The sequence below is a fragment of the Aulonocara sp. 'chitande type north' Nkhata Bay genome, linkage group LG9 (genome assembly GCF_057382095.1).
Source record: "Aulonocara sp. 'chitande type north' Nkhata Bay isolate Kocher_YH1m ecotype deep benthic linkage group LG9, A_spYH_male_GT1.1, whole genome shotgun sequence".
In the NCBI taxonomy this organism is placed as follows: Eukaryota; Metazoa; Chordata; class Actinopteri; order Cichliformes; family Cichlidae; genus Aulonocara; species Aulonocara sp. 'chitande type north' Nkhata Bay.
This window is the reverse complement of record NC_141352.1, coordinates 29,183,627-29,211,417: the sequence shown is the minus strand read 5'-3', so window position 1 is coordinate 29,211,417 and position 27,791 is coordinate 29,183,627. Positions and strand designations below refer to the sequence as shown.

The following is a 27,791-nucleotide window of genomic DNA, read 5'->3' as shown; positions in this document are numbered from 1 at the left end:
TCAGAGTGCTGATCTTTAGCAACGTCCACTTCTCTAGTGAACCTGTACTTGGCCTCTCTGTAGCAGTCCCTGTCTCCGCTTCTGAACGCCCTTCTCTTTTCCAGCCACAGCTTTTTGAGTTTAGCACACTAAACCACCTATTGCCGCCAAGTCCATCAAGGATTTCCTGTATTCGTGGAATAGGGTGTCTGTCTGGAATGGTCTTTTTATTGAGGCCCCTATAATCAACACACAGTCTCAGGCCTCCATCCCGCCTCCTCACACACACTATTGGAGAGGCATATGGTGAGGTTGATTTGTGAATAAAGTCTTTTTTTAACAAGTCCTGAATGTGACTTTTTACTTCATCATAGAGAGCACGTGGGACCACATTATAGGATTTGGCTACAGGAATCTGATCAGTGAGTTTGATATCCATTTTTAAATTTTTTATGTAACCAACTTCCTCTTTGTGTTTAGCAAATGCGCCTGACTCCTCCCTTAACATTTCCATGACAACTGCCTGTTGTTCTGTGTTAAGGTGGCCCAAATTGACAGGTGGTTCCCAAGGCTCTTCTGCTGAGCTAGGTGGGTTCTGATTGTCTTTTTCTACAATCGAGCCTATCTGAGCTTCTTTGAGATTTACAGGATAACTATGTGTTACCCTCTCTATGTTACCTAGAAGGGTTTTAGGTGGCAGCACAATGTCATGTTTGGTAGCATTAGTAACATAGATATTGACTTTGCGGGTACTGCCTGATATAGACAGCAACTGGCAGGTAGATTTCAGACCCTCATCTAAAGACAAGTTTTCATCTGGCTCAAAAAGCATTTCACTTTTTACCTTTAGGTCTGTTTTGATGGAACAACTAATGCCGTACATTTGTCCACTCGGTACGACGATAGCTTTGCGTCCTGATCTGATAGGATAAGTAACTATCTCGCTACTGGTGGTGTGGATAAGATTCAACAGTGCTTCTGCTTTGCTTGATCCTACTCTTAGAGAGTTTCTGAGTAAAGACAAGCTTTCACTGGACTGAGTAGTGTCTTTTTTTTATCAGTTCCTCAATAGCATTAAACCCTATTATTGGTTTTTGCATCACATCCTGACTTACTAGGATTGGAACCCGAACCTCATTCTGAGCTACAGCTTTTCCTCTCGAATCACAAAGGCTAAGGCTAACTTCTACCCAACCCTGGAAAGGGACTTCAGATCCATTTACAGCTCTCAAATCTAAAAGTTCATCCTTACTTAGTAAATCGCTGATGGGGTGAACTTCTAAGTGAGGTAAATTGTCTGATTTCCAGCATGCACTCATTATTGAAACTTGGGCTCCCGTGTCCCACAGTGCCTGTGTTTTGCAGTTATTCATTCTACACCATACTAGACACTTTCTGCCCACAAGCTGTGCTACTTTTCTTTTTTTGGTACTTAAATTTAACACGTTTGGGGGTTGGTTCCTAATTTTAGGATTTCCTGAGTCAGTTGGTGATGCTAGGGATAAGCTTTGGGCCTTGGGAATGTTATCACATTGGGACATTGGTGGTAAAGCTGTGGCTTGTCCCGCAGTCACAGCCCCGCCCAGTTTTCCTGCTTCTGAGCTCCCCTTACTTTACATCCCTTTGCCCAGTGAGAGTCACTGCCACATTTGAAACAATGGTCACAGTCCCTGTTTTCTTGTTGACATGCAGAGCATCGCCTTTTTGGTCTCTGAGCTGCCTTTCTGTACGCCCTGACTTGTCTACCACCATCACCACTTCTATCTCGTTGGACAGTTTGCACTAGTGAAGCTACCTGTCCTGTGAGTTCCCTAATTGCTGAGTTACTTTCCTCAATTTTTGCAAATAAGGAGTTATCTTTGAGGGTTTTAGCCGGTTTTGTGTCAGGCTGGCTTGTGCGGGGATCAGTAAACGCTACATTCTGCTCAACTACATTTAGTCCTGTTCTAAATGACCTGTGGGCTTTTGCCTTTAACGCTCTCTCGCTTTCATTGTACTGGGCTGTTTGCATTTTCATTAATAAGAGTTCATCGCTACAGTTTTCATCCTGCAAATATGCTCTCATTTCTGCTCTGACATTGTCATTTAGAAGACCCGTTCTAATGGACTGAAAACATTGACTTTGAACAAGTTCTTTGTTATACTTTAGGCTAGACTGGGTGCGCTCAGATGCGAAAAGGATTTTTTGACGCAAATCCAGCACTCTAATCAGGAACTCAAGTGGTGTTTCATTTGCCCCCTGTGTAGCTTTGGTTAATTGCTGGTACAGTACTGTTGCATCCGTTTCTGCATAATGGGCTTTTAGAACTTGTCTCAGGCTGGTCAATGTGAGATCTTCTTTCCCTTCCAAATAGCTCCTTAGTTTTAACCCAGGACTGATGGCACGTATGACAGCCTCCACAATCTCAGCTTCAGAATAGCCCGTTTTTAAGCCGCTTTCCATCTGGTGCTCTAAGCTACTGAAACTCAGTGTGTCTTTAGCTGTCGACTCACCCACATGTCCACTTATCCTGAAGTCTTTTCTGAATCCACCTGATGAAACATTACAGCAGCTGTTGCCAATACAGTCTCTCCCCCTGCGCTGTGTTTCGCCGTCCAGCAACGTCCTCATGGCCACCTGCTGCTCCGCTGATGTCCCTTGAGCCGCCTGATGCGCTAGCGATGTCATCGGCCCTGTCCGCCGCTCCGGAGGTGCCCGCGCTGCTGTCAGTTGCTCCTCGTGCACAGCCCCCGCCGTCATCTCCGCTCTGTCTGAAGATGAAGACCGGACCACCGCTCCTGCGCCGACAGCCGCTGACCGCGCCTCCACCAGCAAAACGAGCACATCATTTAGCTCCAGAAGCACCGACATGCCTTCATCCTCTCGCTGTAAAAACTCTTCTCGTTCACAAAACTGGCTAATAAGCTTAACGAGAGCTCTGCGAGATTTGCTTTGTATTTCTTCGCTGCCCTTTTCTGTAATATTACATAGTTCGCATACTCTGAGCAGTTCTTCCAAAGAAAGTCCACATAACTTCTGCTCCAATTCCAACAAAAAATCTTCACGGTTCACAGACATGCTTGAAAGATAACTAAGACGAGTTTAGCTCTCTCAGTGTATCCGACCGGAGAAAACACAGTTTGCGTGGCATTAGCTAGACTGTTGCAATCCGTTAGCATTAGCTCCTTTGCTCTGTCACGCTCCTTTACCGTGTTCCTCTGTGCGAAGTAGTGCCAAAAACTATCTCGGTGGAACCTCCAAAATGTTACACCACTCCAGGACAACTTGGTGTAAACAGCAGAACCGAGTTTATTTGGGTACTTCAGAACCGTGGCTTTCACATACACAGCCCAAGAATACACTCTTCTTCTTTTTCTTTTTCGAACATCCTTTTCTTTTTTCGTGACTGCCCCCTACTGGTGGAAAAACATGTAGCAGCCAAAAATCCAAACATATAGTTGAATAACACAAATACCAACAGATTTATGCAATGTTTTGGACATATTTTAGCTTTACACTTTACCAAGTGCTACATGTGCATACTTTATTAGAAGAGAAAAAAATCTCTTCCTTGCTGGTTCCATCGAAGAAGAAATGCTCAAGTAACTGTGTAGCACGTAGGTAATCCAATTCCACAACACAGCGTGATGAGGGAATCAGCTGTGTTTTGCTGCCCATTTTATTTCGAATCTGGCGCGAACCGGCGAGCCAGTTCCTGAATCAGTCACGTGGTACGGACTGCCCACGAGGCCTCGAACGTCACTGCATACGTAATCAAAGCGAGCCTCGATACGCGCTTCACAAAAATTCCCCCGAGAGTACTCGACACGCTTCGAAGCTTCGACACATCACTACCTCTCACATCTAAAGGTAAGTGTCAAGGTAACTTTGAACTGTTCAGTCAATCTTGAGTTTATCGAAGTTTTCTGAAGGACGCTTTCTGTTGCTCTCTGTGAGAGAAGACCGTTAAAGGCGAGGCTCTCCAGAGTGTAGCAAAACAGGAAACCACAGCTGGGTGTGTGTAATGCTGGGCTTACACTGTGCGATCTTTGGCCCATTTTGAGCCGATTTTTGAGTCGTGCGACCGTTTTGGCGATCGGCCCGATTTTGGCCTTCATCGTGCGTCGTGCATCGCGTAGTATACGTGGGGTAATGCTGGGCAGACACTGCGATTTTTTTTCAGTCGCGCGATTCAGCTCCTACTCAAACTGTACGTTGACTCGCAGGGGTTAGAAGTTCATAGGTCACGGTGCAGGGTCTCACACTATATGGCCCGATGCTCTGATGCGACCTGAGTGCTCACACTGTGCGTCCATAAAATGAAGGTTATAACAGAAATTCTGTCGCTCGCTCCCCCTCTCTGTCTTTCACTCACACAGACACACCACCACCACCATCAAGTTTGCTAAATTGCTAATGAAAAACATTGATCAGGCAGCTGTGATTGAGCAGCAGTGTAGATCCAACTATTTTCACGGTTGTTGTGGTCGTGATAATTTTGTGAGGCCACATCGAAAAGGCTCGGATGAGCTTTCCAAAGTTCTACAAGTTGTGCCCCCATCGCTTGTGTCCAGATCACACGCTGTGCTGTGCCGTCTTTTTCGCTGACATTTGTGTTTGCGCGTGCGCAGTGTGACAAACTGCAGTGACACCCTGGTCAGTTCTTCTTTCATTGACTGAAGGGTACCAACAATTTTGTCCACGTCTACGGCGCTACTCCCTCGGACCGAGAAACTCCTCTCTCTTGGGCCTGGGTGACGGTATTGCTCTTGAGCTCATGTAGAGCACACTGTCCTTGCTAGAGACAGATGAAGGCGGATTCCTCTTCACTCAAGTCTTCCTCCGACAGCTGGCTTCACCAATTCACTGTTGCTGGCTGCAAAGGGTTACTACTCACTTGCAGGAGTGGCCGCAACCACTGGCAATAAGCTGCTCTTTATAGAGGACTCATGCTCGGGGAGACGTTTTCTGGTCCACCCTCTCTCCCAGAAGAGCCGCGGGAACGCTTGTGTCATCTTTGCATACCTCCACAATTACATATTGTTTAGTCTTTAAATTTTCTTTTTTAGATTTTCCGTTTACCACCAGAGAGAGACTAAGTACTACTAGTGGTATGTGTACCACTATTCTAAACCATGCTGTGAAACTCCTGGGGAACACCCCTTAAGGATGAGGTTAAAAGTATCTGCTCTGGGAGAAACATAGGAATGTAGAAGAGGTGAAGGGAGTGTGTGTTTTTTAAAAAAACAAACCGAACCGTGAATTTTGTGTATCGTTTCACCCCTAGTTGGCAGTAAAAGTGCTACAATGGAAAAACATTTTAAGGAAATGTAAAAAAAAAAAAGTATTCCAGGATAAATCTCAGCTGTCTTAGTCTTATCGGTGCAAATAGAGATTGATAGACCATGTGATTTTCGTGCATTGCATGCCGGGAACTCGTGGCGAAATATTCAAGTATCGCATCAAATGCAAGCATTTGCAGCACCGCAAAACGTTCATTCTCCGGTTCCAATACCTTCTTGATTGTTATTTGTCCCCCAAAAAAGTTATGTACAAAACGAAGGAGAACAATGCCGGTCCGTACAAAGACAGACTTGATGAAAAGTCAAAGAAAAGATACGAGGAAAAAAGCAAAGGAGTGAAAGGGTCAGACCCTGACGAGCACACAGAGTGGACAAAATATGTTAGCGTGCTGCCCAACTTTCACCACACTCATATTTATAATTATACAGTTCTTGGAGTGAGTGCATACGCTCATGAAGTTTAGTAACTTCAGGTCACTGCAACAAGCCCAGGTACAGTTTACTGACGGATGGGTACAGGACCTTGAAATGCACCGTGTAGAATGAAAGACCATCATACATATCACAAGTTTACCAGTCTCACAAATCGTCTTCATAAATACACATTTGTTAACAGTTTATTAACAGGATTTAAGCTCAACAGTAATTAATAATAGTGGAAATAATTTCTGGTACGCATCACAGAAATGTAGCAGTGACAATAATATTCTATGCAGTAATCGTACTGGGCAATTATCAGTGTTGGGTAAGTTACTTTAAAATAGTAACTTAGTTACATTACTAGTTACTTCTCTCAAAAGTAACTCAGTTACTTCAAGTTACTCGTTACTCGTTACTAGTTACTAGGCAAAGTAACTTTGGTTTTACTCAGAATTCTCTTGTTAATGTGTTTCTTCCATAACTTTGCCAGTCTTCTAGCTTGCTTACTTGCCACAAGTGCACTGTGCCACCTACCAATAGAAAGGAAAAGATAATGTGCATATTTTCACGAGAGAAATCCCACGCCTGGACCGTCATTGACTGCTGCCATGATTCTAGCCTACGTCACAGCGTCATGTGCGCCTTTTACATCCAACACAAAAACTGCAGTCGTGGTGCTTTCGATTGTACTCAGAACTTGGAAATTCTGCCTTCTGAATAGGAAGATGTTGGTAACACCAGACTGCAGATGAGCTGCATACAGGGCTGGACTGGGACAGAAAATTGGCCCGGACATTTTGACTAGAGACCGGCCCACCATTATAGGAAAAATTATAAAGCCTTTGAATGAAAACAAACGCTGTTGTGACAGTGATGTACACTGTCTTGATGGTATATATGCATCAATCTATCAATCGTTTGTTGTAAGATTCAGATAATTATTTGTTAAAAACGAGACATTTTAAATGAGCATAAGAAAGAAAAGTATTTCTTTGTGCCCACCTCTCCCTGTTAATGCCCTACCTGGCCCCCCTGGCAAAACTTTGCTAGATCCGCACCTGCACAGTTACCAGCTCTCAGCTACCTAAAAAAGGATCCTGGTGTTATTCGTCTCTCAGAAACAGTTCATAACTTCCCTTCAACTCATTCATGTCACCTAAAAGGTAAACCTGTTTCTCCATCACCTGTTCAGCTCTGATGATTCAGTAAGGACATCTCCTGGTTTCATCCTCATGTTTCCCTCTCACCAGATATACAAACCGACATCATGACCAGCAGCTTTTTTGCAGCTGTGGCTCCAGCAAACATCAGCTGATACTAGAAAGTAATATTACATAAATTCTAACAACGTGCTGCTGTTGTTTAGCGCGACATCCGCTGGTTTCCTCTTTCGGCGCAAAGTGGGCGATAAACAAACAAGAGAGCCGATCAGCTGATCATTGATCAGTTTTCATGATTGAAGTAGAAACGGTAGAGGGAGGTGCAGAGAATGGGAGAAGAACAGGCAGCTGTGCAGCAAAGACACAGAATAACTCCAGCTTTGTGTCTTTTTCATTGTAGCTGAATTACGGGACAAACTGTTCCTTTTCACCTCAATAAGAAACGCGTAATATTTTCTCTGAATACCAGACGGGACGGTTGGCAACTCTAATAACTTATGAACAAAATTAAGTTCAACATCATTAACTTCATAGCACCCACCCAGCTGTATAGAAACTCCGTCATGCTAGCTAGCACGCAGTACGGAAAAAGTCAGAATAACGAAAATAAACTCCACCAAAACTTGGTTTATATCTGACCCAGATAGACTGCAGGTCATAACGTCTTACCTGAAGTTCAGTTCACACTTGGACCGGCGGCCGCCTCGGGTCTCTTTTCCTTCTGCGTCCCCTTTCTCCAGCCCGAGAACGTGTTGCTTTCCATCATCCACCTGCGGGCCTCCACCACTTGCTAATGTTACTGAATCTGTGGAACCTCCGCGATAGCCACCACACGAAGTAATGAGTAACGACCCTATCTAAATCCCAGTAACGACTAACGCGTTCCTGATTTTGGCATAATAACTAGTTACCGTGCTCGTTACCACAATAATAACGTAGTTACTGTAACGCGTTACTTAATAACGCGTTAGTCCCAACACTGGCAATTAGTGATACAAAAAAACTGTTTTATCCGGTGAATAAAAGTATATTTTTCTGTCAATGTACCATGGTAATAACAGAAGCGAAACGCAATGTTGTGTCAGGACAATTCACTATTTATGCACAATTAACACAGGAGCGACAATTTCTGTTCAGCGCCAGAGTTGCTTGTAACCTATATCACCAATTATGTTATGAAAAATTACATATTAACTACTACAAAACAGTGACCTTTGTGGAAATGCTTGGAGCAGACTAACATGTGAGCTGGAGTGTTCTGGGATGTTATACTGTATTTGGTCTTTGAATGGCTGCAATCCAGGCCATCCGTCGCCTGTTTGTTACTTCGGAAACATGGCTCGAACAATTTCTCTTCAACAATGTAATCCGATAACAACCGATCTCTTTACCCTTCGGCTTCCCGTAGCTGTCATGTGACCGGCTATTGCAGTTAATAATACAACAGCTTCTTGACATTTTTGCGTTTCTTTTTATTGCTGTATAACTGATTTTAATTGAAAGCCTGCATGCGCTAGTACCGCTTGCCACGAGTTCCCAGAATCCTTTGCGGTTCTACCCGTGAATGACGTCACATTTTCAATCTCTATATAATATGCATGTTAAATTTTATATTTGGGGTAAAATATCAAGTCTTTTCAAGTAAACCGGTTCAAGTCCAATTCAAGTCCCAAGTCATTGGTGTAAAAGTCCAAGTCAAGTCACAAGTCTGACTCGAGTCCAAGTCATGTGACTCGAGTCCACACCTCTGCTAATTTCCCCCCTCATAGCCGCATTAGCTATCCCATTTCTTTTATTCAGACTTAAATATACATAAAGCATAAACTTTCCGACAGATGGCCTCATATTTGACTCTAAAATACTGTTCCTGTGGTTGCTGTGCTCTATTTGTGCTCACCTGCTGTGTTTAGTTTCAATAGATGTGATGCTGTGCATTATAGCTAAAAACTGTCTTCTCTGGTCTCATTGGTTCAAAGTTCCAGAAGTGTTTATTGCAGAAAGTCAAGGCACCTTTGGTGAAGGTGGATCTTGGCCAGGTCTCCCTTGAAAAAGAAGATTTTAATCTCTTCCTGGTTAAATAAAGGTTAAAATAAAATAAAAAAAGTCCCCTCACCAAACACATTACTCTATTCCATTTTTCAGTAACATAACATGTTTTTGTACTACATTCAGTAATAGTAAAATACAGACTAAGTGCCCATGTATAGATCATTTCCCCCTCATAGCTGTATTAGTTGTCCCATTAGGATGCTGTTATTTATTGGCTGCTTTGACTGACAGATATCCTCTCAGCAGATGTCTGATAGGCCTCATCTGCACTAACTGAACTTGTCCTCTCACCATGGTTGTTCTGTTGGTGCCTTTTTAGAGCATTTTGAATGTAAATCCCTGACAAGAACAGCAAACCCTCATCCCTGAACGATTATCGGCCAGTTGCACTGACCTCGGTAGTAATGAATGTATTTGAGAGGCTGCTGAAGAAAATCATCTCCTCCTCCATCCCAGACACCACAGATCCGCTCCAGTTCGCCTACCGATCCAACAGATCCACTGAGGACGCCATCGCCCACGTCCTGCACACCACCCTCAGCCACGTGGACAAGAAACGGGGTAACTATGTGAGAATGCTGTTTGTTGATTACAATTCAGCATTTAACACAATAGTGCCCTGCAGACTGTTCACAAAGCTGAGGGATCTGGGACTCAACAGCCGTCTGTGTGCATGGGTGTTGGACTTCCCCACTGGCAGAACTCAGGTGGTGAGGGTTGGTAGATGCGTCTCTAACAGCACCTCAGGGATGTGTCCTCTCGCCACTGCTCTACTCCCTCTACACTTCAGACTGTGTGGCCACCCTTGGTTCCAAGACCATTGTGAAGTTTGCTGACGACACAGTGGTGTTGTGCGTCATCTCCAACAACGATGAGGCGTCCTACATGGATAAAGTGAAGAATCTGGCATCATGGTGCCAGGACAACCATCTCCAGCTGAATGTTGGCAAGACCAAGGAGCTGGTGGTGGACTTCAGAAGGAGTCAGCACAGAGACTACAAGCCCATTATCATCAATGGAGCTCCAGTGGAGAGGGTGCAGTCCTTCAAGTATCTCAGTGTCCACATCTCCTCAGCGCCTGTAACACCTACAACAACTGAGGAAGATCAGAGTCTCTCCAAAGATCTTCAGGATTTTCTATACAGGCGCTGTGGAGAGCATGCTCACACAGAACATCACATCCTGGTTTGGGAACAGCTGTGTGAAGGACCAAAAAGCTCTTCAGAGAGTGATCCGTACAGCAGAACGCTGCTGCAGGATTGCTCTCCCCCCGCTTCAGGACACCTACACCAGGAGATGCCGGACTAGAGCAGCGCAGATACTGAATGACCCGTCCCATCCTGGCAACAAACTGTTCCAACTTCTGCAATCTGGTAGAAGGTTCTGCATCATCCAGGCAAGGACAGAGAGACTCAAGAGGAGCTTCTATCCCCAAGCCATCTGGGACCTACCCCCCACCTGCATTACTAAACAGTGATTTTGTTTGTGAGAGTGTCTCATGACAATGACATAAGTGTGTGTGACATCAGTGGCAGCAACAGACGTGTGCAGATCAACAATGAATAATATGGAGTGCGGAAGAGGGTACGACTATGCAGCATTTAAAGTAGAAGTACTGACATTACTTTGAGCTTGATTCCATAAAAAGTGACAAAAACAATAGCGTCCCCTGTACACTCTTTCTACAGCAAAAAATTAAACTTCAAATCTGAGCAAGCACCTAGCACGCTTCCACAGGAATGTGAAATTCACAGAGAAACCCCCCGATCCTCCCACTGATATGACCACTGCAGCACCAGGCAAACCTCTGCTGGCTCCACTCTTTTTTTTTTTTTTTTTTTTTTCTTTTTTGCCTGTCCCATTTGGTTCTTTAGCCATCAGAATTGTTGTCTGAAGACCAACAAGGATACCCAATGGATTTACTTTGCCAAATGGATCATCGTGGCATTGCCGTATTGGTCCATTTGGTCGATCTTTGTTTTTATTATTTATTATATTTTATTTTCAGATGTTACAGACGGGACAGACATGAGTGAGGGATAGGAAAGGGAGAAAGAAAGAGGAAGGAAAGGAAAAACAGAAGGGGAGAGGGACAGTGAGAAAGGGGGGGAGAAAAAAAATAAAAATCTCCTGGATCACCTGTTGAGAGAAGAATAGAAAACAAGCAGAAAAAAAAAACAAAGCAACATACTAAACACAACACCATCGCATTAATCTAGCTAAGTGTAAACAGCAGTAAATACTAAATATTCAATGTTGTTGTGCAGCACGCAGGACAGATGTGCTTCGAAGTAGCAGCCAAGAAAGGTGTAATTTGGGTCTACGAGCAGTGAATACCCATGTGTGCATACCTGTGTGGATCCGCGCGCTTGCATTCCAAAGGTTTCTCCATGTAATGATCTGCTAGGGAGTGTGTGGGGGGGCCACAGCCCCGTCCTCCGGGGTGTGAAGCGGGTATGGAGGAGATCAAAACTCCAGACATCCAGAGGCCCCCAGAACACAAGAGACCATGGAAGACCAACAGAGGGGCAGCCGCGCCACTGTTCCAGTAAGAGCTGAGGAGAGTCCCAGATGAGGGCTCACTCAGCAGCTGGCTCCACTCCTGCTAAACAGGTGACAATAGATTTAAGAACAAAAGGATTTATTGCTGCTTAATCTTAGATTTTATTTATTTTCTGCTGCGTTTTACTTGCATCTATGAAAAACTCAGTGTAAACACAAAAAATTATTTTATATATGTTGGAATATGCAGAAAATAGGTTTAAATGTTAACCCTTTAAGACCTACCATAGAACCAAGTTCGCCAGAGCTTATATTATATTTTTACATGCTGTGGAGCCATTTTTGGGAGCATTTCAAGTTGCTATACATCAATACAACCATTATAGCCCAAACTTTAATAATATGTCTGCATTAGGTGCATAGTAATTACATAAATTGCAAAAAAGTGCAATAAACTACAAAAAAAATTGAAAATCGTTTTTGTTTTTTTAACATATATTTCTAGTTAGAGAAATTTAAGAGGCTTATCCCTCAAAACTGTAAATACAAAAAAGTTACACAAACTAGTTTCCCACCACAGGAAATTTATTTTGAGTGTCTTCATAGTTTTATTTTTGAAATACACCAATTTTTATATACTGCAGGAAAAACGAAAATAAATATTATAGTGCAAATTTGCAAAATAACAGCATATGCATCAAAATAAACTATTTCCAGCAGTGCAATATGAGTCTTAAGCATCCCAGAAACGACACATAAAGTCATAAACTCAAACATAACTTTTTAAAACACATAACAAGTAAAACACAAGCTCATAAGGCCCCGATCGTAAAAAACTACATTTCCGCAAAATGACGTCACTTCCGGTTTCGGGCAGGTCATGCGGTCATGTGATAGTTCGCGCTGATGGACGTAGGAAGTGTTACAAACAGCTAATGGATCGGCGAAGCGTGTTTCTGGAATATCATGTTTTTGTTGCTGCAAGTGATTTTTATGCAGTTTTTGCAAAGCTATATGTGGAAGGAAACTGTGACCTAGGACAAGCTGATGGCATAAGATGTAAGTACAACTCCTCCAGTTTCATATGCAAAAAAAATTATTGCGCTAGCTTACTTGGTTGCAGAGCTACCGGGATTTAAAAATAGTTACGCAAAACAGAGCGTGCCCGCTCCGATCGGCTGTAAAGGGTTAAACAAATTTCTTCAAGTCAGAGACTGCTGCATATAATTTAATTTTTGCTTGCCATTTTTTGTGTTTCTTTTTATCGCTGTGTGATTGATTTCAATTGAAAGCCTGCGTGCATTAGTACCTCTTGCCACGAGTTCCCACAATCCTTTGCGGTTTCACCCCTGAATGACGTCACATTTTCAATCTCTATTGTTGTGTTGGCCTACTGGGCATTTGATTCTAATAACAGACCTCAGTCTCTCCTGCTACTGGTCTGCCATACTGCTAAATTTGGTATCCGTGCTCAAACCTTTTGTGTCTGTTTGCCCAACTCGGGAAGCAAAACTTTGTTGTTTTTTATTGTCAGATGAACATATGAGACACTTTGACTCTTCAGTGCAGTGTGGAGCCTAACAAAGATCTGTTTTGTGTCCCAGCTGATCAGCAGGAGGAGAAGAGTCTGACGGAGCAGTAGAGGAACATTTTCAGCTACTTGGACTCAGCTGAGTCACTACAGAGAAAACAATGAGCTCAACACAGAAGGTGACAGACAGAGCAGGGCAATATGACCAAAAATATTTATCACGATATACATTTGAAAATTTGCGATAATGATAGAACTGACGATATAATTGAGGCGAGACATAATACTTTACAACTCTACAACTTTATTAAAAACCCCATCAATGTATTTTCACTTAAACAAGCAGCTGTTTTTATGTGTATTAAAGATATATAAATTTTTAACAGTGCAAATGAAAATTGCTTGCTGACAGTTTAACCAAAAGGCATTTCCAGTGGAAATTGGCCGACATATCCTGAGCATAACTATGTATAATATCCACAAGACTTAAAAAGAGGTTATAGAGTCGTGGCCAACTCCACAACTTCATTAGTGCAAAAAAAACCCCATCAATGTATTTTCACTTAAACAAGCAGCTGTTTTTTTTATGTGTATTAAAGTTATATAAAAATTTAACAGTGCAAATACAAATGCCTTGGAGCAAATGTCGGCCAATTTCCTCTGGAAAATCCTTTTGGTTAAACTGTCAGCAAGCAATTTCCATTTGCACTGTTAAAAATTTATATATCTTTAATACACATAAAAACAGCTGCTTGTTTAAGTGAAATTACATTGATGGGATTTTTAATAAAGTTGTGGAGTTGTAAAGTATTTTGTCTTGTCTCAATTATATCGTCAGTTATATTGTTATCACAAATTTTCAAATGTATATCGTGATAAATATTTTTGGTCATATCGCCCTGCTCTACTTTCATGTGTTACTGTTTAGGCTTAAATGTGTTTGATATTTGGTGCCTTTTCCTTAATGTAAAAAAACCCCTCAGGTTACAATCAGACATTTTTCTTCACTGAACCAGCTGGTCATTTTACCAGCTCAGCTCTAATTCATATGACAGATGACATATGGTATAAACATCTAGATGATGGGAAAGTGGTATTCTTGGACATGATTGTTGGGTTTCATTTCTGTACTGAACAGTCATTTTAAGTTTAGCTGGTAAATAACAATTAGCTGATGTTGTTCATGAGACTAAAGTCATCTCACTTTGGTAACGTAACTATAATATGGCCAATATTATAGTTATTATGTTAATCACTTCACTCAAAGACAAGTATCTTTGACAGTGTATATATAGATGTATCATATATAAGAGACAAATATTGTTCCTTTAATTTGTTGGCATTACTAAATTTGGCTCAATGCTTACATATATGTGTAAAAAGCAAATGTACGAGCTGTGATAACTGTTGCTGATAAAATGAAGAGTAGACTGATATATTAAATATTCCTTTATTGGGTGAGAAAATCAGACCATGTCATAACTGCTTTAAGTCACACAGAATAGATATCAGAGCCTTAAACGGGCTGACTTCTGCTAAATGGGTCAAACTGGGCAGAAAGTATACAAACACATAATGTACGGTTTTTTACTAAGCTAACTACCTTTAATTTAGCAAACTCCCACCGTAAGGGTGTGTTTTAACTGATGAAACTGTGTCGTACTCAGGCTCGGACATCTGGTTGCTGCCTTTTACAAGTTTTATTGCACAAGCATAAACTAACACCAGTACAGTAACCGTGCCTTTACAGAAGCCAGGTAATCAACTGAAAGACACAAAATAAAACAACCATACAACATTAACAAAGCAACACTATCAATGACAGTACAGTTTAGTAATAGTCATATTTATAGCTTTAACACGTTACTTAGTCAACACAGAAACCCACCAGCTCGGCTTCATCAGTCATAACAGCAATATCAATGAAAAGAAGATCCGGCAGGTAGGATCTATGAGCGGCTGTTAACACGTACCATTCCAGACTTAGATAAATCACTCCGTCCTAAATAAATTTGTCATTTAAAGCAAAAATGAGTCTGGCTGATAATAAATCACAACAAACAAATTGGCATGTTGGTAATATGGGAAAAAACCACACACATAACATCCTTATAGAATATGATTTAACACTATAGATCAACTTACCTCAGAACATATAAAGCATATAAACAATTACAGCAATATGATGCAACAAACACAGCAGTGCTACTGATCCAAAATACTCAAAGCTTCATAGAACTGAAACAAACATTTATTTTTAGCTCCATTCTGCTGCTGATACATACTTTAGGTTTCTGAATATTAAACTTGTTTCTGCCTTTCATAGTGTGTAACTTGAAGGCCCTGAGTACTTTGTCCCACACTGAAAACACTGGAATGATACAATTATTTGAACATTACCTAATAAGACTGATTCAGGACAGACAATTAGTTATTTTAAACTAGAGCTGGGTGATAGAACGATAACGATATGTATCTCGATAGAAAAATTAAACTATTGCGATAGACCTCGCCGCTCTTGTCCTCTTAAAAAGAAAAAAGAAAAAAAAAAAGACCAGCCAATCCAAATAAAGTAGTGCAGAGCCGAACCAATCACAGCCGCAGCGTCACGTCACGTGACTTGTTACATACAGCTCAAGTGCCAAGCCGCACATGTGTATTTGTTTGGGAAGCAGCCAGCCACCGTACCGCCCGGGCAATGGAGGAAATGAGTGTGCCGACTAGAGAAAAAACAACCAAGAGCGTGACTGAAGAGAAAACAGATGATGGTTCCAATGCCGGAGAGATTGTCGAACGGAAAAGCCATAGAAGTTCCGTAGTGTGAAGGTATTTCGGCTATTTCAAGTCTGACAAAAACAGAGTAGCGTTCAGTGTAAATTGTACTGAAAGCAAGTCTGGAAATACAATAAACCAGTGCATGCTCAGTCTCTGACTGGAAGCGCTAATTCGTCATTCGGCTTTTGTCAGACTAAGTAACTGTTAAAACTGTTTGAAAAGCTCAGCTATACAACAAGGAGAGATTGAGAATTTCCTTTTAGTTCTCAGTTTATTTGATATTGACAAAGGTTAGTCAATTTTGTCTGTTCTTCTGTAAAACAAACTAAGATTTATTTTTAGAATTAATATTTTGTTTCTAAGTGGAATTGACAATTTAGTAGCCTGTTTTGTTTGTTCTATTTTGAAACTTAAACTCTTTAGCGGCTGCCTTTTGTGTAGTTTGCAATATTTGCCTTTATTTATCTGAAAAAGTCTCATGTTCCTTAAGTACATCTACCCTGTTGAACTTATTATGGGAAATAAATATATAAAATTAAAACAAGCTGCTGATTATTTCACATTTTACTTGTGAGCAAAGGCACATTTAAATCTTACAAATATAGTTATTTGGCTTATATCGTGATATATATCGTTATCGCCTGAAATGAAAAAAACATATCGTGATATGAAAAAATCATTTTGAGCAGCCTTTGAATTGGGACAGCCTCGCTGTTACCGTGACGTAATCGGCCTTATAATGCGGCCTTTAAGGCTGCAGACCCTGATTTGGGATACAGCCTAAGTCAGGCTGATTGGGTTAGAATGGCAGACCTGACATGTTAACAGGAGGGTGGTGCTTGAAATCATTGTTCTTCCATTGTAAACCATGGTGACCTGTAAAGACACGCGTGCAGCCATCATTGCATTGCATAAAATTGGCTTCACAGGCAAGAATATTGTGGCTACTAAGATTGCATCTAAATCAACAATTTATTGGATCATCAAGAACTTCAAGGAAAGAGGTTCAATTCTTGATAAGAAGGCTTCAGCACACCCAAGAAAGTCCAGCAAGCACCAGGATCGTCTCCTAAAGAGGACTCAGCTGCAGGATCGGAGTGCAGAGCGTGCTCAGGAATGGCAGCAGGCAGGTGTGAGCGCATCTGCACGCACAGTGAGGCGAAGACTTTTGGAAGACGGCCTGGTGTCAAGAGGGCAGCAAAGAAGCAACTTCTCTCCAAAAAATCCCCATCAGGGGCAGATTGATCTTCCACAGAAAGTATGGTGAATGGACTGCTGAGGACTGGGGCAAAGTCATATTCTCCACTGAAGCCTCTTTTCGATTGTTTAGGACATCTGGAAAAAGTCTTGTCTGGAGAAGAAAAGGTGAGCGCTACCATCATGTGTCATGCCAACAGCAAAGCATCCTGAGACCATTCGTGTGTGGGGTTGCTTCTCATCCAAGGGAGTGGGCTCACTCACAATTTTGCCCAAAAACACAGCCATGAATAAAGAATGGTACCAAAACGGCCTCCAACAGCAACTTCTTCCAACAACAGTTTGGTAAACAACAATTCCTACATAAGACACACAGGATTATAAGGGGCACCGTCGATTTTCAGAAAAATGAAAGGATTGATTTTAAGTGTGCCGTATTTTCCAAAAAACACGGTAATAACGACGGCCTGCTAGCATGCTCTACCACAAATAGTGCTTTGTTGTGTATCTGACGTACGAAAGCTAAACCAGTTCCACACCACTGAAGTTGAAGCATTTTTACAAACCAATTCTGGTTCATCTGTTTCATTCAATGATCCGCTTTCACCCTTCTCATTCTCCGTCGCCGCCATGCTTTTTCCTCCATGTGCGTGTGAAAACAAAGGCACTGCGCATGCGCGTTTTACCCATATTCTATTGTAATATTTCATTTTCTCATCGTTGCCCAACATTATACCGGTATTACTGTGAACGGTATGATATAGCCCAGCCCTACATGAAAGGCACCCTGATCGTACACTAATCACACATTAAAATGATCAAAAGAGGCAAAACTGTGTGCCAGAGTCTCGGGTCAGCGTTTGTTTTCATGTCACAGCACCAGAACGATTGCAGGTGCTCATAAGTAGTTACCATAAATCACCACCTTTCATGGTCTCAGCACATCGACGCTGTTATTAAGAAAATGGGACAAGGCATAGCTATGGCTATGAAATGCTCTTTGTGTATCACTTCTTCAGTTATGAAAGATGTCATTAATGCACTAGTAATGTCTCATCTGGAGTATTGTTCAATCATTTGGTCAGCAGCTAATAAGACAGATCTTAACAGACTTCAGTTAGTCCAGAATAAGGTGTCCAGATTAGTGTTAAGATGTTCATGCTATACTAATATTGATAAAATGCATAATCAACTTTCTTGGCTTCCTGTACAGGCTAAAATATTCTATGGCTTACTTGTATTTATAAAGAACGCAATTCTGTTAAACACACCACATTTATTTCTGCTCAGCTGCAGTATCCAGATGAAATACATAATCATATTACACAGTTTTCAACAAACTGCAATTTAGTAAATGCTCGAGTTAAAAGTAACTTTTTGTAAAACTGTTATATTTAGAGCAACTTTTAAGTGGAATAAATTGCCTTATAAAATCAGCTACTATTCAAACTATTCAAAACTTCAATGAACACGTAAAAGTCGATTTACAGAACTTTTAGTTGTTGTAAATATTGTAAGAGATTATTTGTTTTTGGAATTTGTGCAATGTGTCTCAATTTTATTGATATTATTATTATTGATTGCTTATATTTTATCAATTGTGAAACCTCACTGTGGATGTAAGAGCCAAATTATGTGGATTTTTTTTTTTTATTTTAATAAATTTTATTTTCAGTCACAGCAGAATATTAACAACAAAACATTGAACATACAGTAGTTTGCTGTTCAGTATTTACAATACCCCAAAAGATAACAGAAATAGAGAAGGAAAACAAACAAACAAACAAACCAAAGAACCCCCTACAAACCAACAAAAAACAAACAAACAACAACAAACAAATATAAAAATAAAATGTATAAGGGACGTTCAGTGTACAGTTAACTATGATAGTGGTATAGAGATATGGCATCCGGTCATGATAGGGTGGTCATTTTAAATGTTTCCATGTACATCAGGAATGGCTGCCATGCCTTAAGAAATTTGGTGGTTGAACCTGCCAGTGTATATCTCATCTTTTCTAAATGTAAAGACCTCATGAGCTCTGCAAGCCACTGTTCATGTGTGGGAGGAGCTTCCTGCTTCCATTTTAAAAGTATAAGGCGCCTTGCGATAAGTGAAGCAAAGGCAATAGAATTCGAATAGTGTTTTGGCAAAGTGATGTCTTGAGGTATCACCCCAAAGATAGCCGTTAGAGCAGAAGGATCATATTTAACGTTATACATCTCTGACAGACAGTGTTAAATATAGACAGCCAATAGTTATGAAGATTGGGGCATGTCCAAAAGGTATGAAGGAGCGAACCTGTTTCTGCTTTACATCTGTTACACAGAGGGTCAGCTCCTGGATAGAACTTTGCTAACTTTTCCTTGGAGATATGTAATCGGTGTAGGACCTTGAATTGCAGGAGCCCATGCCTGGCACATATCGAAGAAGAGTGTACCCTCCGGAGAAAAGATTGCCAGAGTTCATCTGTTATAGTCATCCCAAGGTCTTTCTCCCACTGTGCTTTAAGGATGAAGAGAGAAGGAGATTGAAGATCTGATAATATAGCATAGATTTCTTTAATCGCCCCTCTCTTATGAACGTTTATATTGATAATTTTATCCAAAGAAGTTTCCTCAGGTAGTTCCGGAAATGAAGGAAATCGACTCTTTACAAAGTGACGAATTTGTAGATAACGAAAAAAATGTTGCCGAGGAACATTAAACTGCTTCAGGAGCTGCGTGAATGAGGCAAAAATCCCATCTACAAAAAGGTCTTTGATATTTCTAAGGCCATTACTTTCCCATATTTTAAAGGCAGAATCCATCATGGAGGGTGGGAACATATGATTAGAGCAGATAGGTGCTTTAATTGACATTAAGTGTAACCCCAACCTTTTCCTACATTGCACCCAGATTCTGAGCGAGTCATACAACAAAGGGTTACGTTTATAGGTGTAGAGTTCTAATGGGAGAGCTGAACTCAACAAAGCTGATAGGCAAATTTTGCCACAACTGGATGACTCAATTTGGAGCCAAGCTGGAGTCTCTGTAGTAACATTACTCATCCAGTACAGCATATTACGAATATTTGCTGCCCAATTATGAGACTGAAAGTTTGGCAAGGCTAATCCACCCATTGGCCTAGTCCTCTGCATGAAATCTTTACGAATTCGTGGACTTTTGCCATTCCAAATAAATGCAGAGATATGCTTATTCAGTGTTATAAAATACTTATTGGGTAAGTAGCATGGGATACATTGAAATAAATAAAGGAACTTGGGTAGTATGTTCATTTTGATAGAATTGATGCGACCAATTAATGACAGTGGTAAATTGTTCCATCTCTGAAGATCTGTCTCAGTATTCTTAAGCAGCGGGACAAAGTTTCTTTCATATAGACCTTTGTATGAGTGGGTAACCTTAACCCCCAGATAGGTCACATACCTTGATTTAACGTTAAATTGAAAATCTGAAAACGAAATCTTCCTGGCTATAGAGTTGACACAGAGAAGTTCACTTTTATGCAGGTTCAACTTGTAACCTGAAATATTACCAAAACATTCAAAAATGGCAAGAGCACGGGGAAGAGAGCATAAAGGCTCTGACATATACAGCAGTAGGTTGTCAGCATATAAGGATATTTTGTGCTCCTGGTCACCTCTGAAGATGCCCTTAATGCAACTGTCAGCTTGCAGTTTAATCGCCAGTGGTTCAATTGATAATGCAAAAAGAAGAGGGGATAAGGGACAACCTTGTCTTGTACCACGGAGAAGTGGGAAATAAGAAGAGAATAACGAATTTGTTCTAACACGTGCCATAGGTGAGGAGTAAAGTAACTGAATCCATGAAATGAAATTAGGGCCAAATCCAAATTTATGTAGAGTACAAAACAGATAATCCACTCCACCCGGTCAAATGCCTTCTCAGCATCGAGTAATAAGGCAATTTCAGGGGTTGTAGTTGACTTTGTGTGTAATATGTTTAAAAACCTGCAATTATGTGGATATTTTGAATCCACTTAATTGTATAATATTTTCTGTGATTGTATTTGTATTGTATCTCTGTCACTGCAGGACCAACATGGAGCGAGAAGTCAGCGCTCTCAGGAGGCCGACAAACCTCACAGAAGAAAGAGAGAGAAAACATACACCTGTGACGAGTGTGGGAAGGATTTTGCTGGGAAGAATGAACTAAAACGTCATCAGGTCATCCACAGTGGAGTTAAAGCGTACAGCTGTGATCAGTGTGGCAGAGCTTTTACTCGCAGTAGCAGCTTACAGAGGCATCTACTTACCCACTCTGGAATTAAGGCATACAGCTGTGACGAGTGTGGGAAGGATTTTACTGGGAAGGATGACCTAAAACATCATCAGGTCATCCACACTGGAGAGAGACCGTTCAGCTGTGACTTGTGTGGAAAGTCTTTTTCCTGGAAGGATTCCCTAAAACAACACCAACTCATCCACAGTGGAGTTAAAGCGTACATCTGTGATCAGTGTGGCAGAGCTTTTACTCACAGTAGCAACTTACAGAGGCATCTAGTTATCCACTCTGGAATTAAGGCGTACAACTGTGACATCTGTGGAAAGACTTTCAGCCAGAGAGGGCACCGAAATATACATCTACGCATTCACACGAGACATGTTGTGTACTGCTGTGAACAGTGTGGCAAAGAATTTATAACAGACACACAGTTAAAACAACACATGTTTGCTCACACTGAGGGACGACCTTATAAATGTGACCTGTGTGAGAAGACTTTTAAAGCTCCACGTCACCTGAGAGAACACCAACAGATCCACACCAGAAAGAGACTCTACAAGCGCAGTTGCTGTGAGGTATGTATTTATATTGTTATCTTGTCATTTTAGCCTGACTGTTTGGAACAACTCTGCTCATTAAACTGTGTTAGCATGTTAGCAATTCTACTGCATGGAAAAGCAGCTCTGAGTGATTATTCAGATTTTCATGTCAGTTATGATTTTAGTATTACTGTAGTATTATGGTGGTAGTATTGTAGTTATTGCAGCCCAGTAAACTGAGTGTGTTAACTGAAACAGTCAAATGTAATTGGACGTCTGCAGAGATGCTCTTTATTTCAGGCGACGTTCAGGATAAAAGTGTTGAAGGACTGACTTACACTGTCTTTGTGTCTTTGTTTAGAAGCAGAGCGACACAGATGGATCCAGTTCTCAACCCTGTCATCACCGTGGTGGTGGGAAAGACTTTCGTTGTGACCTTTGTGGAAAAACTTTCAGTCAGCAAAAGACCCTAAAAAGACATCAACGTAGACACACTGGAGACAAACTGAAATACTGCAAAGAATGTGGGAGAAGCTTCACCACATCGCATCACTTAAAACAACATGAACTGATTCACAGTGGGGTTAAAAAGCACCTCTGTGATCAGTGTGGGTCATCCTTCACCACTGCATGTGAGCTTAAATCACACAAACGAGTCCACACAGGAGAGAAACCATACAAGTGCAGACACTGTGACAAAAGCTTCTCACATTCAAATAGTCGTAACAAGCATGAACGTACACACATGGAAGGAAACTACAGCTGTGACCAGTGTGACAAGAGCTTCAGGAATCTCAGTTCATACTCCGAACACAAACGATCCCACGTTACTAATAAACTGTTTCACTGTTACCAATGTGCCCAAACATTCACCTCATTGTCTGCTCTGTGCAAACATCAGCGTGATCACTCAGGGCTGAAATCACTCCCATCACTGGATCACAGTGAATCTGAAGAGACAGAAAGATCCTCTGGTTTCAGTGTCAGACTCAAAAAGCTTGAGATCAGGCTCCACAGAGTTCAGATAGAATCATTTAAACTTGTGTTGAACTGAACTGGTTGCTGGGCTGAACTTCTACATACAGATTTACATGGGATCTTATTTTCTGTCGTTTTACTGAGTCAGTTTTGTCCTTTTTTCTCTGTTCTGGTTTTGCTCGTCTGTAAATAATTGAAACTCAGTCAAATAGTTCATTGTTCTCCAGCAAAACGTTTTGGAAACTCATGTTTAACCTTTAAAACTCTGACATGTTTTAGCACACAAGGCTTCATCGGGGAGTTCACTCATGATTGGACCATGAGAATAAAGGTTTTCAGTTCTTTCAAAGAGAGTCTTGGAGGTGTTTGATGTTTCTGTTTTTTCTGAAACCACCTGAAAGAAAAGCTATTTTTCTTGCTTTGTGTAGTGTGGAAGTTTTTAATGTTTCTTCATCTGTGATGTTCTTCAATGTGTTGACATGAAGATGGTACAAATAAACTGTCCTTTTAGCTTCAGCTCCTAATTTATTCATTATTTGTGGATGATCGGCTTTTCTCTCTTGTTTATTTATCGCGCTAAACAACAGCAGCACGTTTTAGCTTGATCAGCTGTTGTTAGAATTCATTTGATTTTAATTTCTAGTATCAGCTGATTTTTGCTGGAGCCACAGCTTTAAAAACGGCTGGTCCAAATCAGGAGATGTCCTTACTGAATCATCAGAGCTGAACTGGTGATCAAGAAACAGGTTTACCTTTTAGGTGACATGAATGAGTGGAAGGGAAGTTATGAACTGTTTCTGAGAGACGAATAACACCAAGCTCCTTTTCTGTGTAGCTGACAGCTGGTAACTGTGCAGGTGCGGATCTAGCAAAGCTTTTGCCAGGGGGCCAGGTGGGGCATTAACAGGGAAAGGGGGGCACAAAGATATACTTTTCTTTCTTACTCTCATATAAAATATTTAGCTTTTATTAAATAGTTATCTGAATCTTACAACCAAAGTTTTTATAATAATACACAAGATTGGCTGTAGACCATTATTAATCATTCAGAACACTGTGTAAAAATAAAAAGTGAATGCAAAAGTGCATAAATATTTATTTTACATGTTTGATGTGTGTGGCGGGGCGTGGTCTGCAGTGCTGCTGCAGGGGATGTGGACCTACGGGCGTAAAGTCTGTGCTCTCTCGGCTGTTTTTTGGGTGTGTGTTGGGCTGTTAGTTGAAAAGCTACAGCTGGCTGTGTGGGTACACCAACCATGTGTGAAAAGTGGTCCATAACTTAATGCTTCAAAGCGTGTTCATGCAAACATTGTCGGGTCTGCTGTGGTACAATGGGACTTCTGCTCATGAACCTCTGCGCACAGCGTCTGCAAATCAGGGCTGTACGAAGTCACCTCATCTTTACACAAAACTGTAAGCTGTTATCTGTGAGGCGTGAGCGGTGTTTGTTTTTATCATAGTTCATGGTGGAGAATGGCTGCTCTGCTGAGTTTTGCTCTCTGTAGCCGTATGAATGGCAAACTACACTGATTAATCCGTAAGGCCAGCAATGTTGTGGGGATGGAGCTGGACTCCCTCAAGGTGGTGTCGGAGAGGCGGATGCTGTCCAAGATAAAGACAATGTTGGATAACACCTCCCACCCACTCCATGACATGCTGGTCAGTCACAGGAGCTCGTTCAGTGAGAGACTGAGATTACCGAAAAGCACCACTGAACGACACAGGAAATCTTTCCTGCCTGTGGCCATCTCCCTGTACAACGCATCCACTTAACACACTGTTTGCTGCTACAACTACACGTGTTTCTTTTCCAACTATTTATTTATAAGTGACTTATGTATGTATGTATATATATGTATATATTGTACTATTCTTATTTAGCGTATTGTCTGTCTTGTCTTGTCTTAATGTTGGTTTAAAATGGAGCACTGTAACAAAAATAATTTCCCCCAGGGATCAATAAAGTATTCTGATTCTGATTCTGATTAGCAGCGGCATAGGCACACTTAAAATTTCTTCTGAAATTTTCGCTTTCTAGTTTTTAGTTGTTCTGCTGCCTAAATACCACAGGGTGTAATTATGAAGTTATTGAGCTGCACATACTTTACGACCTGCTTAAGTTCGAGGTCACAGCGTCTGTAAGAATTGAACAGAAACATCTGTCATAAAAATCGCCCAAAGACAAACTCAAAGGATGCAACCTGTAACTTTCTCTTCCTTCATGTCAGCACCATCATCGATTATTTATATTAAATGCATATAGCAACAGTAACACTTTAGTTTGGATTTCATGATTTCTGTAACTGGAAAATATTTTGTTTAAAGACAGAAGTGACCGCATAGTTGCAAAATTAAAGTGAAATATTTAATAGTCTAATAACAGATTAAATGCTATGTTGAGGCTGTCGTTTCAGGAGGAGAGAAGCTGCAGAGAGGCGTGTAAGACTGCAAGTCTGCTTCCTGGTCCCAGCTCTGGATAGTCATATTTTAGGGGGTTTAATAAATGTGTCCATATTTCTAGAAATGAGAGCTGCTCCATCCAAAGTGGGATGGATGCCATCTCTCCTAACAAGACCAGGTTTCCTCCAGAAGATTTGCCAATCATCTATGAAGCCCACATCGTTTCTTGGACACCACTCAGACAGCCAGCAACTTAAGGAGAAGAGACAATACAGCGTGTTTCTCTGCTCCCGTTAAGCATGTCTGTTGTAGCCTGCGCTTTATAATTGTCTCTTTGATTATTCAAACGGTGTTTAAAATGTGACTCGTTTGTTATCCAAAAACATTTTATCTATGTTACTGATTTAAAATTATATGTATATATTTCAAGTTTCTTAGCTCAAACAGACTCTTGAGCATATTCATATAGCAAATCCACATAACCAGTCTGCACCAGTAAACACAGAAGTACATCAAATCTTGACTAAAATTCTTGTTTATCTAACTTCATGCACATTGCACGCACAAGAATCCAAATCTCTGTATCACAATGATTTCGTTAAAGACTTATTATTTTATGGGGGCAATATCACAATTTACCGTAGATCATTAATAGGGAACAAAAAAGAAGGATCACATCGGTAATGTTGCTGGGAGACAGAAGTCTTGACACGTGCTTATAATTTAAAACACAAAAAACTCAGTTACAGCTGGTAAAATTTATGATATATACCAGACTTTCACAGTCTGCATCTTTACAGGGTTTTTTTTTCTGCTTTTGTTCACTCCTAGTGTGATTAAAAAACAACAAACACAGAGCCCACTAACTATTAGCCGCTTTCCCCCCCTAAACAGTTAGTTGACTGAGAGACATGCAATCCATTATTGTGAACGCTGAAGGAGATGTGCTCCATAGTCAAACTTATATTTCCGTAAATTACATCCAATGTTCTGTTTAATTCCGGCATCCCTTTATGGTTTGATGGAAAATTGGTTAAACCATTGCTCAACTTATGTGTGAATGACAGCAGATAATTTTGATGAAACTGACCCCGTAAGTACATTGCAGCTGAGTCGAGGGCTCGTGGAAATAAGGTCAGGAGATGTCCGGTGTGACTGCGCGTGTGGTCTGTCCATTTGGGACGTCTGACAGACACATTAGTGCAACTCAGAGTGTGAGCAGCAACTCCTGTATACTAAACATAAGAAAAGTAATTTGTAGTGCTTCTTTTTTTAAACCGAGATTCCAGGTGTTATGGTACGGACTAATTCAATGGTTCATGCAGCACCCTCTGGTGGTTGTGTCGTGTGTGTTTGTTGTTGCAGCTTGGCAATAAACGAAGTCGCCATGTTAAGACAGAGCTGTCTCAGTCTCGTTAATGTTGCTGCTATCATAAACCGGGGATCTCCCAAAAGATGGTGTCAGAAGTATTCAGGAGAGAAGAAAAACGTCACGATAACGAAAGCTTTCTCACCGGAGAGAACCTGCCCTGCAAGTTTGCATTAACAGCCACAGTAAGAGCTAAGCTAACAAATTAGCAAACGCTAAATAGCATCTCGCGACTAGCAGCATGGCAGCTGCGCCGGCAGCCTTCCAAGTATCACCGCCACCGAAGTTCGACTTTTCAAACCAGAAGAGTGGCCGAAATGGATCTGACGCTTTGAGAGGTTCAGTATAGCATCCGGACTTGAGCTACAATTGGACGAAAACCAGGTTATCACTCTGATATATACAATGGGCGATGAAGCTGAAGACGTGATCACTTCGTTGAACCTGACCGAAGAGGAGGCGAGTACCACACTCTCAAAGACAAACTTGAGGCACACTTTGTAGTCAGAAGAAATGTTATCTTTGAACGTGCAAAGTTCAACCAAAGACAGCAAGAAGCAGGAGAGACTGCAGACGGGTTTATTACATCGCTATATGCCTTGGCTGAGCATTGTGGCTACGGGGCGCTGCACAGTGAAATGATAAGAGACAGACTCGTTGTTGGAATAAGAGACAAGAGGCTCTCGAAGCAACTGCAAATGGACGCGGAGCTCACGTTAGAAAAAGCAGTGATACGGATTCGCCAAAGTGAGCTTGTTAAGAAGCAGCAGGATCTTCTTAAAAACAACTTCAAGCAGGAAAATCCTTGTAATGTGGACGTCATTAAAGAAAAAGTAAAACACTACAAACCAAGAAAGACTGTGCCACAAAACACAGAGAGGAATGTGAAAAGCCAATGCAGTCGATGTGGAAAGACACCCTTTCACAGCAAGAACCTGTGCCCAGCCAAAGAGGTACTCTGCAATCAGTGTAAAAAGAAAGGTCACTATGCAAGCGTGTGCAGGTCTGGGGCAGTGGGAGAAATACGTGCAGCAGGTGGTGACAGTGAAGAAAGGGAGGTAGCATTTTTGGGAACAGTAGCTTCAGAGAGAAATGAGGATGCGTGGTTGACTAAAATAAAAGTTAACAATGTGGACTGCTGGCTCAAAATTGACACAGGAGCGGACGTAACCGTCTTGCCTGAAAAGCACAAAAACCACAGCTGCAACCCACAGATCTGAAACTGTATGGGGCGGGAATGTCTCCACTAGCAGTTAGAGGGAAATTTACTGTTAACCTGAGCACTCCAAGAAAAACTACAGTACAGCCTGTGTATGAAGTAGCAGACCTGACGCAAGGGTTACTGTAATAGAGTGGATTGT

The 27,791-nt window shown here is 41.3% G+C and overlaps 3 protein-coding genes across 3 annotated transcripts in view; all 3 read left to right on the top strand.

The window, feature by feature from the left end:
• LOC147322329 (uncharacterized) overlaps nt 1–9,762 on the top strand; it is a 39,600-nt gene extending 29,838 nt beyond the window's left edge. Inside the window, exon 5 of the mRNA XM_086306852.1 lies at nt 9,348–9,762. Coding sequence (XP_086162978.1) covers nt 9,348–9,727 — 380 coding nt within the window. The 3' untranslated portion in view covers nt 9,728–9,762. The remainder of the gene's footprint in view (nt 1–9,347) is intronic.
• Nucleotides 1–27,791, top strand: part of LOC147322323 (uncharacterized) — a 333,216-nt gene that overhangs the window by 181,687 nt on the left and 123,738 nt on the right. The window lies entirely within an intron of this gene.
• LOC147322328 (uncharacterized) lies at nt 10,419–26,878 on the top strand. The gene is made up of 3 exons (XM_086306861.1): nt 10,419–13,103; nt 20,955–21,719; nt 22,045–26,878. The coding sequence occupies exons 1-3, from the start codon at nt 13,086–13,088 to the stop codon at nt 22,735–22,737; spliced, it is 1,476 nt and encodes a 491-aa protein (XP_086162987.1). The 5' UTR covers nt 10,419–13,085; the 3' UTR covers nt 22,738–26,878.

Coding starts and splice junctions, on each gene's coding strand:
- LOC147322328 (XM_086306861.1), top strand. Junction 21,720..22,044: donor ACAAGCGCAGTTGCTGTGAG/GTATGTATTTAT, acceptor GTCTTTGTTTAG/AAGCAGAGCGACACAGATGG.